At 33.7% G+C, this 13,180-nt stretch overlaps 1 protein-coding gene across 2 annotated transcripts; it reads left to right on the top strand.

Annotated features, from left to right (window-relative positions):
- The first annotated feature begins 1,614 nt into the window (after positions 1-1,614).
- LOC110103840 (ubiquinone biosynthesis protein COQ4 homolog, mitochondrial) lies at positions 1,615-4,942 on the top strand. 2 transcript variants are annotated; one of them, XM_020832709.2, is made up of 3 exons: positions 1,615-1,820; positions 3,147-3,361; positions 3,994-4,942. In XM_020832709.2, exons 2-3 carry the CDS (start codon positions 3,182-3,184, stop codon positions 4,492-4,494), a joined length of 681 nt encoding a protein of 226 aa, XP_020688368.1. In that variant the 5' UTR covers positions 1,615-1,820; positions 3,147-3,181; the 3' UTR covers positions 4,495-4,942. The 2 variants fall into 2 exon arrangements, with proteins under 2 accessions (XP_020688368.1, XP_020688360.1); XM_020832701.2 differs by having other exon boundaries at positions 1,689-1,820; positions 3,180-3,361.
- Positions 4,943-13,180: the final 8,238 nt, after the last annotated feature.

The following is a 13,180-nucleotide window of genomic DNA, read 5'->3' as shown; positions in this document are numbered from 1 at the left end:
CATCGAGTGTCAACTTTAGAGCTCTTGGTACAAATATTTGTTATATATGTTTTTTGCTATGGAAATTTTGTCAAATGAATGCCAACTTAGCTTTTTTGTTTGGGATAACTTTTTAATTGCTTCTTAAAGCACTTTTTAGTAAGAAGCGGGACTTCTCAAAGGAGAAAAATTATTCTATGCGTTCATGCAATGATGTTCGGAAACGAATGAGAACGTGTTACGTCATTTTTTAGCTATGTACTGCTACTATTTATCGCTCAATACTGGGTGACGTGGCGCATTCTCATTCGCCTCTAAATTATTCGGTGACTGCACATAATAATTTCTCTTCAAATGAAGCCTAAAATAGATGAAGCAATTGGAAAAGCAAATGATAGTTATAAGCCTTGATTTGATATTGCTCATTTTGGTTGTTAGAGTTCAATTATTTGCTAATATTGGAACTTTTTTTTTTACTTTTTTTCCTGCATTTGAGCTATTAGAATTGGGTCATATTATCGATTCAAATTAGAGCTGAATGGAAATTTTATGGTCTGAGGAAGTTTGATATGAATTTTATTTTAAAATATTATGCAGATGCAATTCAATTTGTAATTCAATATTTTGAATTTTTTGTCACAAATAAATTGAAAGAGATGAAGAGAAAAAAATTAATACACTGATATGATTGTATATAATACCGATAATAAACTCGTAATTAAAAAAAAAAGTTTTGGATAATTTTTATTTAATATTTTTAGGCTGTTTGGCTGCTAATAGGTTTAATAAATTGTGTAAATTTCTATTTAATGAATTTTATAGATTTAAAATCTGAAATATATTTATTATGATAAATGTTAAACAAAGTGTTTATATAAATGATTCGATAATTTATTTAAGAAATTTAAAATTTATGTGATTATGATATTTTATTGTATTTAATTTGTCTATATTAATTTTAGTTTGACTAACGTAATTAAATGTCTCAAGTAATTATTAATTGTTAGTTTATTGAGGTAATCAAATAACAATTTAATTAAATAATTAAATAAAAATAGTTTTGATATAAACTTAATTAACTGATAATAATAATTAATATTAATTTAATTAATATATTCATATTTAATTTCTTTGATTAAATGATAGTTATTTTAGTTAAGAAAAGTTATATATTTTTTAAATTAATCTAATTGAATTACATTTAGCACGAGTTAATACTTAAATAAATGGCTAATTAATAATTTATTAATCAAATTAAACATAGGAATTTTTATTTAAACAAATTAAATAAAAATGGTATGTTTTTGTTTTTATTAATATTTTAATTAATTAATAACTATAATTGACGTTAATTTAATTAAAGAGTACATGACAAATTAATATTGATTAGTTAATTATTTTTTAAAATATAAATGATTTTATTAATACTCACACTAATGATTTAATTAATTAGTTAAAAATTAAATTAATATAATCACAATTATACTAATAATAGCTATAATAACTAATAAATTACAAATATTAATTAAACTAATTTAATGATAATTAATTTATGAACTAATTAAACTATGAATTATTTAATTAAATTACTTAATTATTAATATTTTAAATTATATTAATTAGGTTAATCAATAGGCGTCTAGGTTTGCCTTTCATCTTCTTCTCTTTTCGGCCTCGCTGTTCGGCTACGTTGCTTCGCAGGTGTAGAGATTGCACGAGTCGCTTCTTCGCCTCCTTCGTTGCTGTTCGACTTCTCCCCTTCGACGATTTTCCCTTCCTTTCGGATCGGAAGTTACCTCATTTTGATCGGAAGAAACGACGGGAGCTCGCTGGCTGTGAAGGTAATTCTTCTCCCTTTCGCGCGCTTCTTCGGCCAAATCCCGTAAATCCGCCGAACCAGAGGATTTAGTAAATCCGGAATTTACGGCAAAAAGAGAGAAACGGAGGATTTATTCCGCCATGAGATTGCATAAATCCTGCTCAAATCCTGCATAAATCCTGTTGCCAAACAGCCCTTAGGATGCAAAATTGTCATTTTTGCTGTTTGAATCCGTAGGCGGGTGTCTAGAACTGTAGAATCAGTGTAAGCGACTTGCTATTTCAGCTAATTTATAAGAAAGAAATTGTACATCGGCATATCTATATGTAAGAAACCCGGATTTTAGCATATGCCAACAATTTCTGAATCCATGTTGTTGACTTGTTAGTTGTGTAGAATTAATCACAAAGAATGTAATCGGGTCTCCTTAGATTGCTTGAAGATAAAAAGTAGTTTTATCTTCGCCCTCGTCCATTTTATTTTATGCATGGAAAATAAAATCGTACATTTTAGCTGTTTGTAATGGAGTTTATGGAGTTTTAATTTAGTGTTGATTCCTTGATACTTTTTAGAACTCTTCTCTGTTTTTTGGTTGGTTAATTATTTGATTAGCATGTATATTGCTTGATGTTACTTATTTGCCCTGAGTCAATTCATCTCAATATAGCTCTTTATTGCATTTTTATTTTTTGTAAAAATTTTGCTCATAACTAATTAAATAGAGAGGGGTTGAGGGGTAGGCTGAGTCACATAATCGAACAAGGTAGTGATGCAAGCTTGAGCTAGTGGGGTAATGCACCCTTAACATTTGTGAGTTCTCTCAGTTCAAATGTTTGTCATTTATTTCGATAAATTCATTAAATGTTTTCCCTTATGGTGCCGAATGTTGGCCATTAAAAGAGAAATATAATACTAAGTTAAGTGTTACAAAGACGAGGATGTTCAAGTGGATGAGTGGCTTTACTCTTAAACATAAGATACAAAATGAACATATTTGTGAAAATGTTGGAGTAGCTCCAGTTGAAGATAAGATTAGAGAGAGTTACCTTATAGATGGTTTGGTCACATAAAACGACGGCCTTCCGATGACCCGGTTAGGAAAATAGAGGTATTAAATTTGACTTATATTAAAAAAAGGTAAAGGTAGACCTAAAAAGACTTGGTTAGAGAATATTATAAATGATATTTCCTTATTAGATTCAAACGAGAATTGGACTTTTAATAGGACACAATGGAGAAAAAGGATTCATCTAGCTGACCCCGCGTAGTGAGACAAAGGCTTGATGTTATTGTTGTTATTGTAGATGACTTCCTTACGGCTTACAAAGTTCTTTTAATGGTTGATTAGTTACTTTTATCTGGTTTTCAAAATCCAAAATAGTTATGGAAGGAGCTCATATTCACTTGAAAGGGTGGCAAAGAGCAGCAGTTGCTATTGGCTCAGCTCTCGGTGCTCTAATGGATCCCAGAAGAGCAGATCTAATTGCTGCGCTAGGTGAAACTACTGGCATGCCCGCTTTCCAGAGGGTCCTTACCCGGATGAAGAATAATCCTGAAGGCAGGGTAAGTTTTTGTGATCAGTATTTAGCAAACTTTATTTCTTGCAAGTTTTTGGCTATGGTTTTGAGAGAGTTTTTTGGTCTAATTGCAAAACACTGTTATGTTCTTATGAGATTTTGCTTATTCTGCATTTAACAATCTCCATTGATTGGAAAGAATTACAATAATCTAATTCATCATGTTCAACTAGTCACATTTGCTTTGGTTGCCTCGGTTTGCTTGAAAGTTGCTAATTTAAGGAGACAATATTTATTAAGTGGTAGGCCTTTCTCCAACCGAATTCCAAGCACATGAATGGCGTCGCTCGCCAGCTCTAGCCGAACGGCAAAACTTTCGGTATTTGGTTGCGGGTGAACAGTTTGACGTCAATATTGACGTTGCACCGTTCACATGCGTTATTTTTCTGTATCTACCTGATTTGCTAAAGAAACGCGCAAAAAAAAAGAAAGATGGTTACCTTCTGTTTTTTTTTAATTGCATTTTGGAGGGGAAAATGGAATTTTCGGTTGGAGATGCCCTTAGGCATCATAAAATGGTTGGGTTTATGTGTTGAATGGGATTAAGATTTTTTGTTGGAACTTGGTAACCCAGGAATGGTGGTCTCAAGGTTGTCTATAATCTCTGCTGTGTCACAGGAAATTCTTACTGAGCGTCCAAGGGTAATATCTTCAAAAGTTTCTCATGCATGGGATTTGCCAGAAAACACATTTGGAGCAGCATATGCTAGGTTCATGGGATCAAGAAACTTCTCACCTGATGACCGGCCACCGGTTAGGTTTATGAACACAGATGAGTTGGCATATATAGCCACACGTGCTCGCGAAGTCCATGATTTTTGGCACGTGCTATTTGGCCTCCCGACGAACTTGATCGGCGAGTCTGCTCTCAAGGTGGTAGAATTTGAGCAGATGCTTCTTCCTATGTGTATGCTGTCAGTGATTGGGGGAACAGCAAGGTTTAATGAGAAGCAAAGATCTCTCTTCTTCGGGCATTACTTACCCTGGGCGAGCCGTGCTGGATTGAAGTGCACAGATCTGATTTGTGTGTATTATGAGAAGCATTTCCATGAGAATCTGGAGGATGTGAGAAGGAAATGGGGAATAGAGTTTTGTCCAGATCCAAGAGCTAAAAGCTGAAGCTGTTTCCTACTTTCTTTGATTGGTGATTTTCCAATGATTTTGATTAGCTTATTTGATTTATGGACGATGAAGCTATAGGACCACATGGTTGGATTGTTATCTGATGCTTGGCTGCTGTGTAGTAATGAAAGAGTACAAACACAGCACACATTGGCATGTTGGTTCGGAGTTTCAGGAAGTCTTGAATTCGAGTCTTATATATGTAATGTATGTGTGAATTTATCTTTAATCGGGGTACAGTTAGTTGTCTTCTTTAGTTAAAGATCTAAGAATTTGTTGAAACCTAGAATTGGAATTTTATGGATTTGTAAACCACTAGAGTTCCAACCCTTATAAGAAGAGAAAAATCAATGTTCTACACCTGTAATTTTTTTTCCTTTTATTTTTCACCTGTTTTGTTCTGTTCTGTTTTAAAACTTGTATAAACGAAGTTATTTTGTTCTTTTTTTCTTTGGTTAGATTGATGGATAAAGTGTGTTCATGCTTATATTCAACAGGAATAAAAGTTGCAGAGATACAGAGGACCATATCATAGGAAGCTAACTTAAAAACTGATACAACCAAAAGAATAAAAATTCTCAAAGAAGCTAAAACCATACAAATCCAAGTAAAACAATGTGTTTATATGTTTATAGCACCCACTTTGGTAAATATTGGTTGGAATTAAGGTTGATGTAGTCAACAACAGAGTAATAATTAGAAACATAATTGCTCAGATGAACAGAAATGATGATACCTTTCATTGAATTTGCCAATCACGGGAGATAAGAAATTGAGACCTTGCTGGTAATTTTGATTCCGAGCTCCATGAAAAGGATGAAGATAAATAGACACAAGAGCCTTATCATGAATCAATTTATCCTTTCAAGATGTAGCTCTCATCAACATTTTGGATGTTCTAAGAAATTTGAAGGAAGAAGCTAAACCTCCTCTTACTCCCTTTATCCTTAATTCTTCAAAGTAGATCAGGCCCAATGCATCTTCAAACAGAAATAAAATATTTTTAAGAATGATAACTTTAGAAAAAGTACCACAAAAAAAAAAAAAAAACACCATCCATAAATTAAATGCAATTAATATACCCTGTTTGTCATCCTATATTCCTAATTAGATATTTTATATTTATCAAATAAAACTTATAATTGTGTACTAAGGGAAGGAAATACAGACATCAACTCATTCTGTATCTCTCTCCTCTCTTAGTAAGTAGCACCTATCAAAAGTTTTTTCAATATTCCTTATCAAATCCTCTTCAAAGATACTGCAAGGTACCTGATTATTAGTATTTGCTGAGAAAGGCTTAATAGAAGCCGAAATCAGCCAACATGGAAGCTGCAAACAAAAGAAGAGTTGAAATCAAGGCATGAAAAGATATGCACCTGTAAAAGTCAAGGTTTAAAATTGCGTAACTACGCCTCGAGGCGGTTTTTGTCCGTGAGGCGAGGCGTAAGCCTCGAGGCGGTCTGAGGCGTAAGCCTCACGAACACAGAATTGCGTAAATGAAAAATTAAGGGTTTTAGCAGGAAAATAATAGCAATATTGTACCTTACAATAAAAACATCTAAATTATATATGAAAATAGTGAAAAATAAGAAAGTAGATGCAATAAAATCATGTTCCAAAGTACAAAATCACAAAATATTAGTTTAACAAAACTCCCAGAATACAAAAAACATATAAAATGAAATCATATCCCATCACTAAATGGGTCTTCAAGTGAATCTTCTTCTCCAATTGTATCTATGAATGCCATGTCATCATCATCTTCAACATGACTCACTTTTCTCTTCCCTGTTCATTAAGAGAAAAGATCATTATCATGTATTCATGTTCATTGCTCACTTGACATAAATGTAATGTAATAGCATATAAGAAGTTGTGGAATACCTTTACTTGATTGTTGTGGGGGGAAAAGAAGGGGTCATTTTAAGTGGGTGGGGCCTTTTGGCTGAGGCGTACGCCTCCCTCAAAATTGCACAATCGCACAACTGAGGCGCGCCTCAGCCAATGTGAGGCGTACGCCTCGACAAGTCCCCGAATTGCGTCCGCCTCGGGGCGTTTTTGGACAAAATTGCGCAGAGGTGCGAGGCGCGCCTCTTGTTGCGCAATTTTAAACAGAGGTAAAAGTTCATCAAGCCACAATGAAAGAGTGCTTCTGCAAGTAATTAAATAGCATTATAACGTATACAAGACTAATATGAAGCAGTATGAAATGCTACTTATTTTGTTGCTCAAGGTTAGAAAGCATGTTGATGGTGACATTAGAGTGTGGAAAGTCTATCAGATATTTGGCCGTCGATCTACGGCCATGATCGAGTCGATGTATTTTTGAGTCATATTATGTATTTGTCTTTTATTATTTTATATTTGTATTTGCTTTTGTTATTTTTCAGTTTTACCCTTTATTAAATGGATGTCATGTATAAGCCCCGAGGGCATTGTTGTTTTTTTACTTTTTGAGTCATTTGTACGAGGCTATTTATAACCCAATCCCTTATGTTTCTCTTTTCATGCTTAATGAATGAATGATTAAAAATTTCTCATTGCTTGAGTTTTTTGTGAGATCATGAGAGTGCTTGAGAGAGAAATTCCTATGAGAGAGAAATCGGAACACCCACCAACTTTGGAGATGGCCGGATTCATGGTTCTTTCTTCTCTATCTTCTTCTCCCCTCTCCCTTCCCTCAACTAGCCGCCGGCCTAGAATTTCCCCCATCCCCTTAAGCCGCTGACCACCACAAAACTCACCCTCACCGTCGGCTAACCCCAACTCCACTCCCATCCGGACCCACCCCTCCCCCACCACCCCCACGGCCACACCACAAGCCGTCGGCCCACCCTTGGCTTCTCCCTCCTTTTTCCCATTATTTCCTAATATAGATTGCATATAATTAGGATTAATTTTGAATTCAAATCCAAATGATTTAAAATTCAAAATCTTTCCTAAAATATGAAATCTATTTTAGGAAATTCTTTAAATCTCATCCCAAATCAATCTTTAATTGAATGAGATTTAATTTCTCTCAACTAATTTAAGTCTCCCTATTAAGCAAGACATAAACACTTGCCTTAAGCCCACCCCACTCCATTAAAGCCGCAAGACCCCCTATTGGATTCCCAAGGGATTTATCTCCTAAATCCACATTGCTCTCTTGGAAATTTCTCCAACCGCCTCTCCCTCTTACCTTGGCCGAAATTTCCTAAAGCCCCACCTCCTCATTACTTTCCAAAATCCCATTTTTCCAAAATCCCAAGCTTTCCCTTCTCTTGCCCGCCACCCCTCTCCCTCTTTCTCTTTCTTTAATTATTCTCAATCAAAGGGAATAATTAAGAAGTGTTTATATTAAAATTTCCTTCACCTAAATCTCTCAAAACCTGAATCTAAATTCCCCCAAGCCTTCCCCCTTGCCAGCCACCTTCCCCTACCTTCCCCCACTTGGATTCTTGAGAGAAGCCCCCTTTCTTTCAAGAGAAAGCGGCAAGGGCAGCAAAGGACCACCTCCTACAACACTTCAACGCAACAAGATCGATGCATGGCCGATCCCGATCTTGATTAGGGCATTTCCTACGACGAGCAAGGATTCGTTAACATCCTTCACTCCACTTTCTTCGACATCAATCAAGAGATCGACAACACTGTCGAGGAATATGTGGAACGCATTCTAGATACTCTCATCAAAACCATAGAGGAGCAACTTTGTACCGTTCAATGATGGATTACGTCCAAACCGTGACAAAGGTCTACCAATCTTCCTATTGTATTTTCGTAGTTCAATTCTCTATTGTGGTTTGACTTGATTCATGAAGGTCTTGTTCACCTATATGTGCCAAGCTTAGTAATCGTAGGAATTGAGTTTAGCTTTCTATGTTTCTAATCTCATTGTTAGCGTAGGGATTTTGTTGAAAGCTACTTAATTTGCATGCTATTGAAATTCTAAGTTATTTTGATAATCCAAGTGTTTGGCATGTGATTTGGCCTAAGCGTAACCACCCCTCTTACGCTTTTTTTTGTCATTTTGATTGCTAATAGTTTAAATCATAATTGTTTTTATCAAGAAATTGTGCAAGTTCTTATTGCATACATTTAAAAGCATTATAGTCCTGCATCACATGTTTTAAAAAATAATAAATTTATTTGATTCTGTTAAGTGATTGGATTGGATGTAATCATAAATCAACAGTGATATTAAACTCTACAAAAACTTTCAAAACATCACAATGCGATAAATTTATCTTTACATTCAAAATGAGCTAAACCACAAAACAAAACATCACAATGCCGTTTTATTCTTTTTAATTCACCTGTAAGGTTTATCTAATTCTGGAGGACCGCCATTGAAATAGCTTAACAAAAAGAAGGAGAAAGGCAGTTCCCGGCTATTGTAATGGCAACGAATTTGATATAATATACGTAATTGGTAATTTTGTAATGGTATAACAACAGGTAACACAAAACAGAACAAGTTCAAAATTTCCATCAAAATGAGCATGATGACAGCCACTGTGCATAGCAATTTTCTTAAATACTTGAAACATTAAAGATGGCTTCGAGCTTATTGATGCCGATTTTATGGCCAAATTTTTTATTATTTCTACTTTATTTTTTTATTAATTTTAACTATTATATTTGGATAAAGTTAGGTCTGACCTTTTGGATAAATTTTGACTGGGTCTCAATATAAGCTTATATTTTATTTAATCTTTAATTCTAATCCATGCAATCCTATTTTTATGAACCAAGATTGATGGCTAATAAATAAAGAGATTATTACTGTTGTTATTATTATTAATTAATGAATAAAAAATGATCATTTGTGGCTGATTAAGTATCCTAAGAACCTACTTGTGTTGGCAGATCGCTCTAGTTGTGAAAGTAGAGTTATTTCATCTTTGCCCTCATTCAACTAGCACACAACAGTGCAAAATGCTCTCAAACAACAGGAAAAAACTATTTCCAAGGCAAATAAAATGTCAAGTTACAGGCCAATGAAAGGAAAAAAGTGACAGAAGCGTGACTTCAGTTATACACAAGATAAAAAACATTTCTATGTAAGGCTGAGCGCCAAAATTAAGCATCAAAACCATATGGATAGAAAAATGCTGGAAAAATTAGGATTTCAAATACACATGGAGCACAACAATATCAAAACTAGTACAGCAAAAATTGAAGAACTCTATATTTAGGAAAAAGAGCTAGGAGCAACCCATTTGCACATAAAATAGTAGTAATTGCGACACACAGAGAAGCAAAAAGGGAAAAAAAAAAACACCAAATAAAGAAATTTGGAAAACGCTAACGGAACAACTAGGCTAATTGGTTAATACCCCAGGCACAGAGAGACAACAAAGGAAGATGACACATGCGCATGAGCATAGTATTCTTCAGAAAAAGTTGAAAAAACAATGTCCAAGAAGCTAAACCAAACATAAAAGATGGGCAAAAGAAAAAAAAAGAAAACATGGCCTGAATTAGGCTCTGTGTGGGACGGCTTTCTTGCTACTTTCTAAAGCAGTTTTTCAGTACAAAATGTTTTTAAATTAGAAATTTTTATGCTAGAAAGCCGCTTTAAAAACCAGTAAGAAAGTCGTCCCAAAAAAAGTCTTAAGTGCGTGCATCAAGCTTAGCTTTTTTGAACCAAAATGCTAACTTTCCCACACTAGGTAGGGTATGATTTTTATGAGGACATGAGCACATCCAATTATAGAAGGCTCCTTACTTTCCAAGTTCACACTTTAGAGTACATTAATAATACCACTGTGCAGAAAAGCTGAGGAAAAGGGAAAAAAATAACAGGGAATAGCACTTTTTCAAATGAAATTGCACTACCATGATAAATGTTAGAAACTCTCCGCTTCTAGATTTCTCATTCACCAGCTACTAAGGCTTCTTATGGTGATTATGTTTTGTTATGCATTGTTATTATTATTATTTTTTTTTGGGACATTTAGGCCATTTAAGGCAAACTCATGCACACAACGCATACACAAAGACTCAAACCCAAGACGTCTTAGTTGAAAGCATAAGCTCTCAACTAACAGGCTAAGGTGAGTTGTGTGCATTGTTATTATAGACAAACTGTTTTGCAAGTGTGTTTCAAGTGATCGTTTGCCAGAACAAGCAGTATTCACATCAAAATTGTGACATGTTTGGTTTTTTAAAAGGAAACAGGCTAAAAGTTGGTCAATAATAAAAAAGAAAAACTATGAATGAAATTCAACTGCGCAAAAAGGTTAATAATATAAAACCATCTCAACCAAAATATAAATCAGCAACAAAATTTGCAATGCAAAAAAAAAAAAGTGAAAATTTTTAAGGAAAAAAAATCATGCAGGTAAACACCAAACAACCTCATTGAAGCCCACTCCAAGGACCAATTTCCCAAAAGTTCATATCTGCAATAATAGAAATGAGATTTCCAATGCAAACTAGGTAAGTACCACACATAGCATGGATTTTAGCAGGTCACTTTTTAACATCAAGAAAGAGAATTTAATGTTTTAAACAGTTTGAAATGAAACTTAATACGAGAACACACAAATAAAATTAAATAAATAAATAAAAAGCAGAATACAATAAAAGTCATAAAGATAGAACACCTATATCAAATTTAAAGTTTCCAATCTTATACCACCAGATACAAGAAAAACAAAATCCTACCAAATTTAAACAATTTCATCAGATTAGTGATAAGACTTGATGATCAAAACAGCACACAACAATATAAAAAACAACAAATTTATTCCAAATAGATCTAAAAATAACACCAAGGGGGTTGTATTTATTAAGAGTAAAAGCTCAAAATAGTCCTCCGATAATAAATAAATGTCCAATTTAATCCCAGAGTTTTGCATTGACATATTTTAGTCCATCGACTATCAAGCCAATTGGTCCCTAGCCATTTAAATTAACAGAGAGAACCAGAGAGGTTCATTTCTTGGGGACATTTAAGTAAAATACTTGCTCGATGCTTCCTTATATTCGACCTACTTCTCGCTATACGCCGTGCACGCATTCTGCTAGACACCTGGAGACCATTCTGCATAGGAGAAGCGAACGACCCAGGATAACGAAAGCAAGGTAGACGCGAGCGAGGCAAGCTTGGCGAGAAGTGCTGCGGCATGCTGCGATGCGAGCGAGATAGGCCATGAACGGAGCTAGATTTGTTGTTTCTCTTCGCCTCAATTTTATGCGTCTATTCTATATTGAATCTCATACACCCTATGTTATGCATTGTGTAATGAAAGCGGATCATAAGTAGTTGGGTATGTCTAATGATGAGGATGAGTATTATGAATATAAGGAGTGACTGCCAATGGAGTAAAAGCATAACTAAGGAAGACCATTCACAACATAAAAGAAAATAACTCTGAATCCTTTCGCCTATATTTGATATTGCAACAGAGACCTATTTCTAGTTAGGACTACCATTTATTTTAGGGCAAGTAAGAAATTGTTAGAGAGTTTTCCAATATACAAATTATCCTTGTTTAAGAAAATATAATATAATCTTTTAATATTTTTGTGAATTATGATCTTATAAAATTTTATATAAGTGTTAAAATATATAAAGCTTGATGTAGTTAGTCAGTGTTGTTGTTGTTGTTGTTGTTGTTAAAAAATTTAAGAGGAAAGAATTTAAATATGTTCATGGTTACTACATGGTTCATCTCCAATAAAGGACCTCATTAAAGTATTTGTTTTAATAGGTCCACCCAACTTCAGAGAGAATTGAGAAATAATAGCTGAACCACTGATTTCTTTTGATAATGCTGTAGAATCCTCTGGTATTTAATATGCTTTCCACGGTTTTTTTTTTCTAGTGGAGGTTATTTATTTTATTAAACAACAACATAAAAAAGTGTTATATCAAGAAATTCATAAATATAAAATGATCATTTTGATGGGAACATATAAATACATATTTATTTAATCTAAATTATTATAATATGTGAATAAAGATAATTTCATAAATGTAAAATGCTTTACTTAGATGCACCAAACTTTTTTAATTAAAATTAATATGAGTCAATAAAATCATCAATATCTTTTTTTTTTTTTACATTAAAAGCATGTGCTCATCACTATCTTCATTTGTCTTAACCCAACTTTTAAGAATAGAATTTAAAAACCATTATTTTGCAATCATTTTGTGAGTGTTGAAACTATTTTCCCTGTGGAGCCATGACACATAATGCACAGCATGGCACGCGCCATATAAACATGACGCATAATATAAAATAATTTTAAACAAAAAATGCATTAATATAAAATACCATTAAGTTGATTTTAGTAAAATATCCTACCAAATAGTTAAAATGACAACTAAAAAAATAAATATAATTTATAATTTGAATGTATAACATGTTAACAAAATTGCGCACGCTAGTTGCTCCTTGCACCATGTGGCATTGCTCATGCATGACACCATTAATGGCGTGCGCTATTTTGAAAACATGCATTATGCCAAGCAAATAGTGTCGTATGTATGCCATAGCGTGTGTTATTTTGTGCCATTGACATATAAGATCATACCCATGTATTGCTTTATCTTCTAATAATATTTGTAGATAATTATTGATATCATATCCACTAAATTGATCTAATAAATATAAATAGATGAACTAGTGAGTGGATCAATGGATAAAACCATCCTTTCCAACAATTTAGTAGTAGCAACTTCACA

The sequence above is a fragment of the Dendrobium catenatum genome, unplaced genomic scaffold (assembly GCF_001605985.2).
Source record: "Dendrobium catenatum unplaced genomic scaffold, ASM160598v2 fragScaff_scaffold_30, whole genome shotgun sequence".
In the NCBI taxonomy this organism is placed as follows: Eukaryota; Viridiplantae; Streptophyta; class Magnoliopsida; order Asparagales; family Orchidaceae; genus Dendrobium; species Dendrobium catenatum.
The sequence above is the reverse complement of the archived record's forward strand: the minus strand, read 5'-3'. Positions and strand labels throughout refer to the sequence as shown.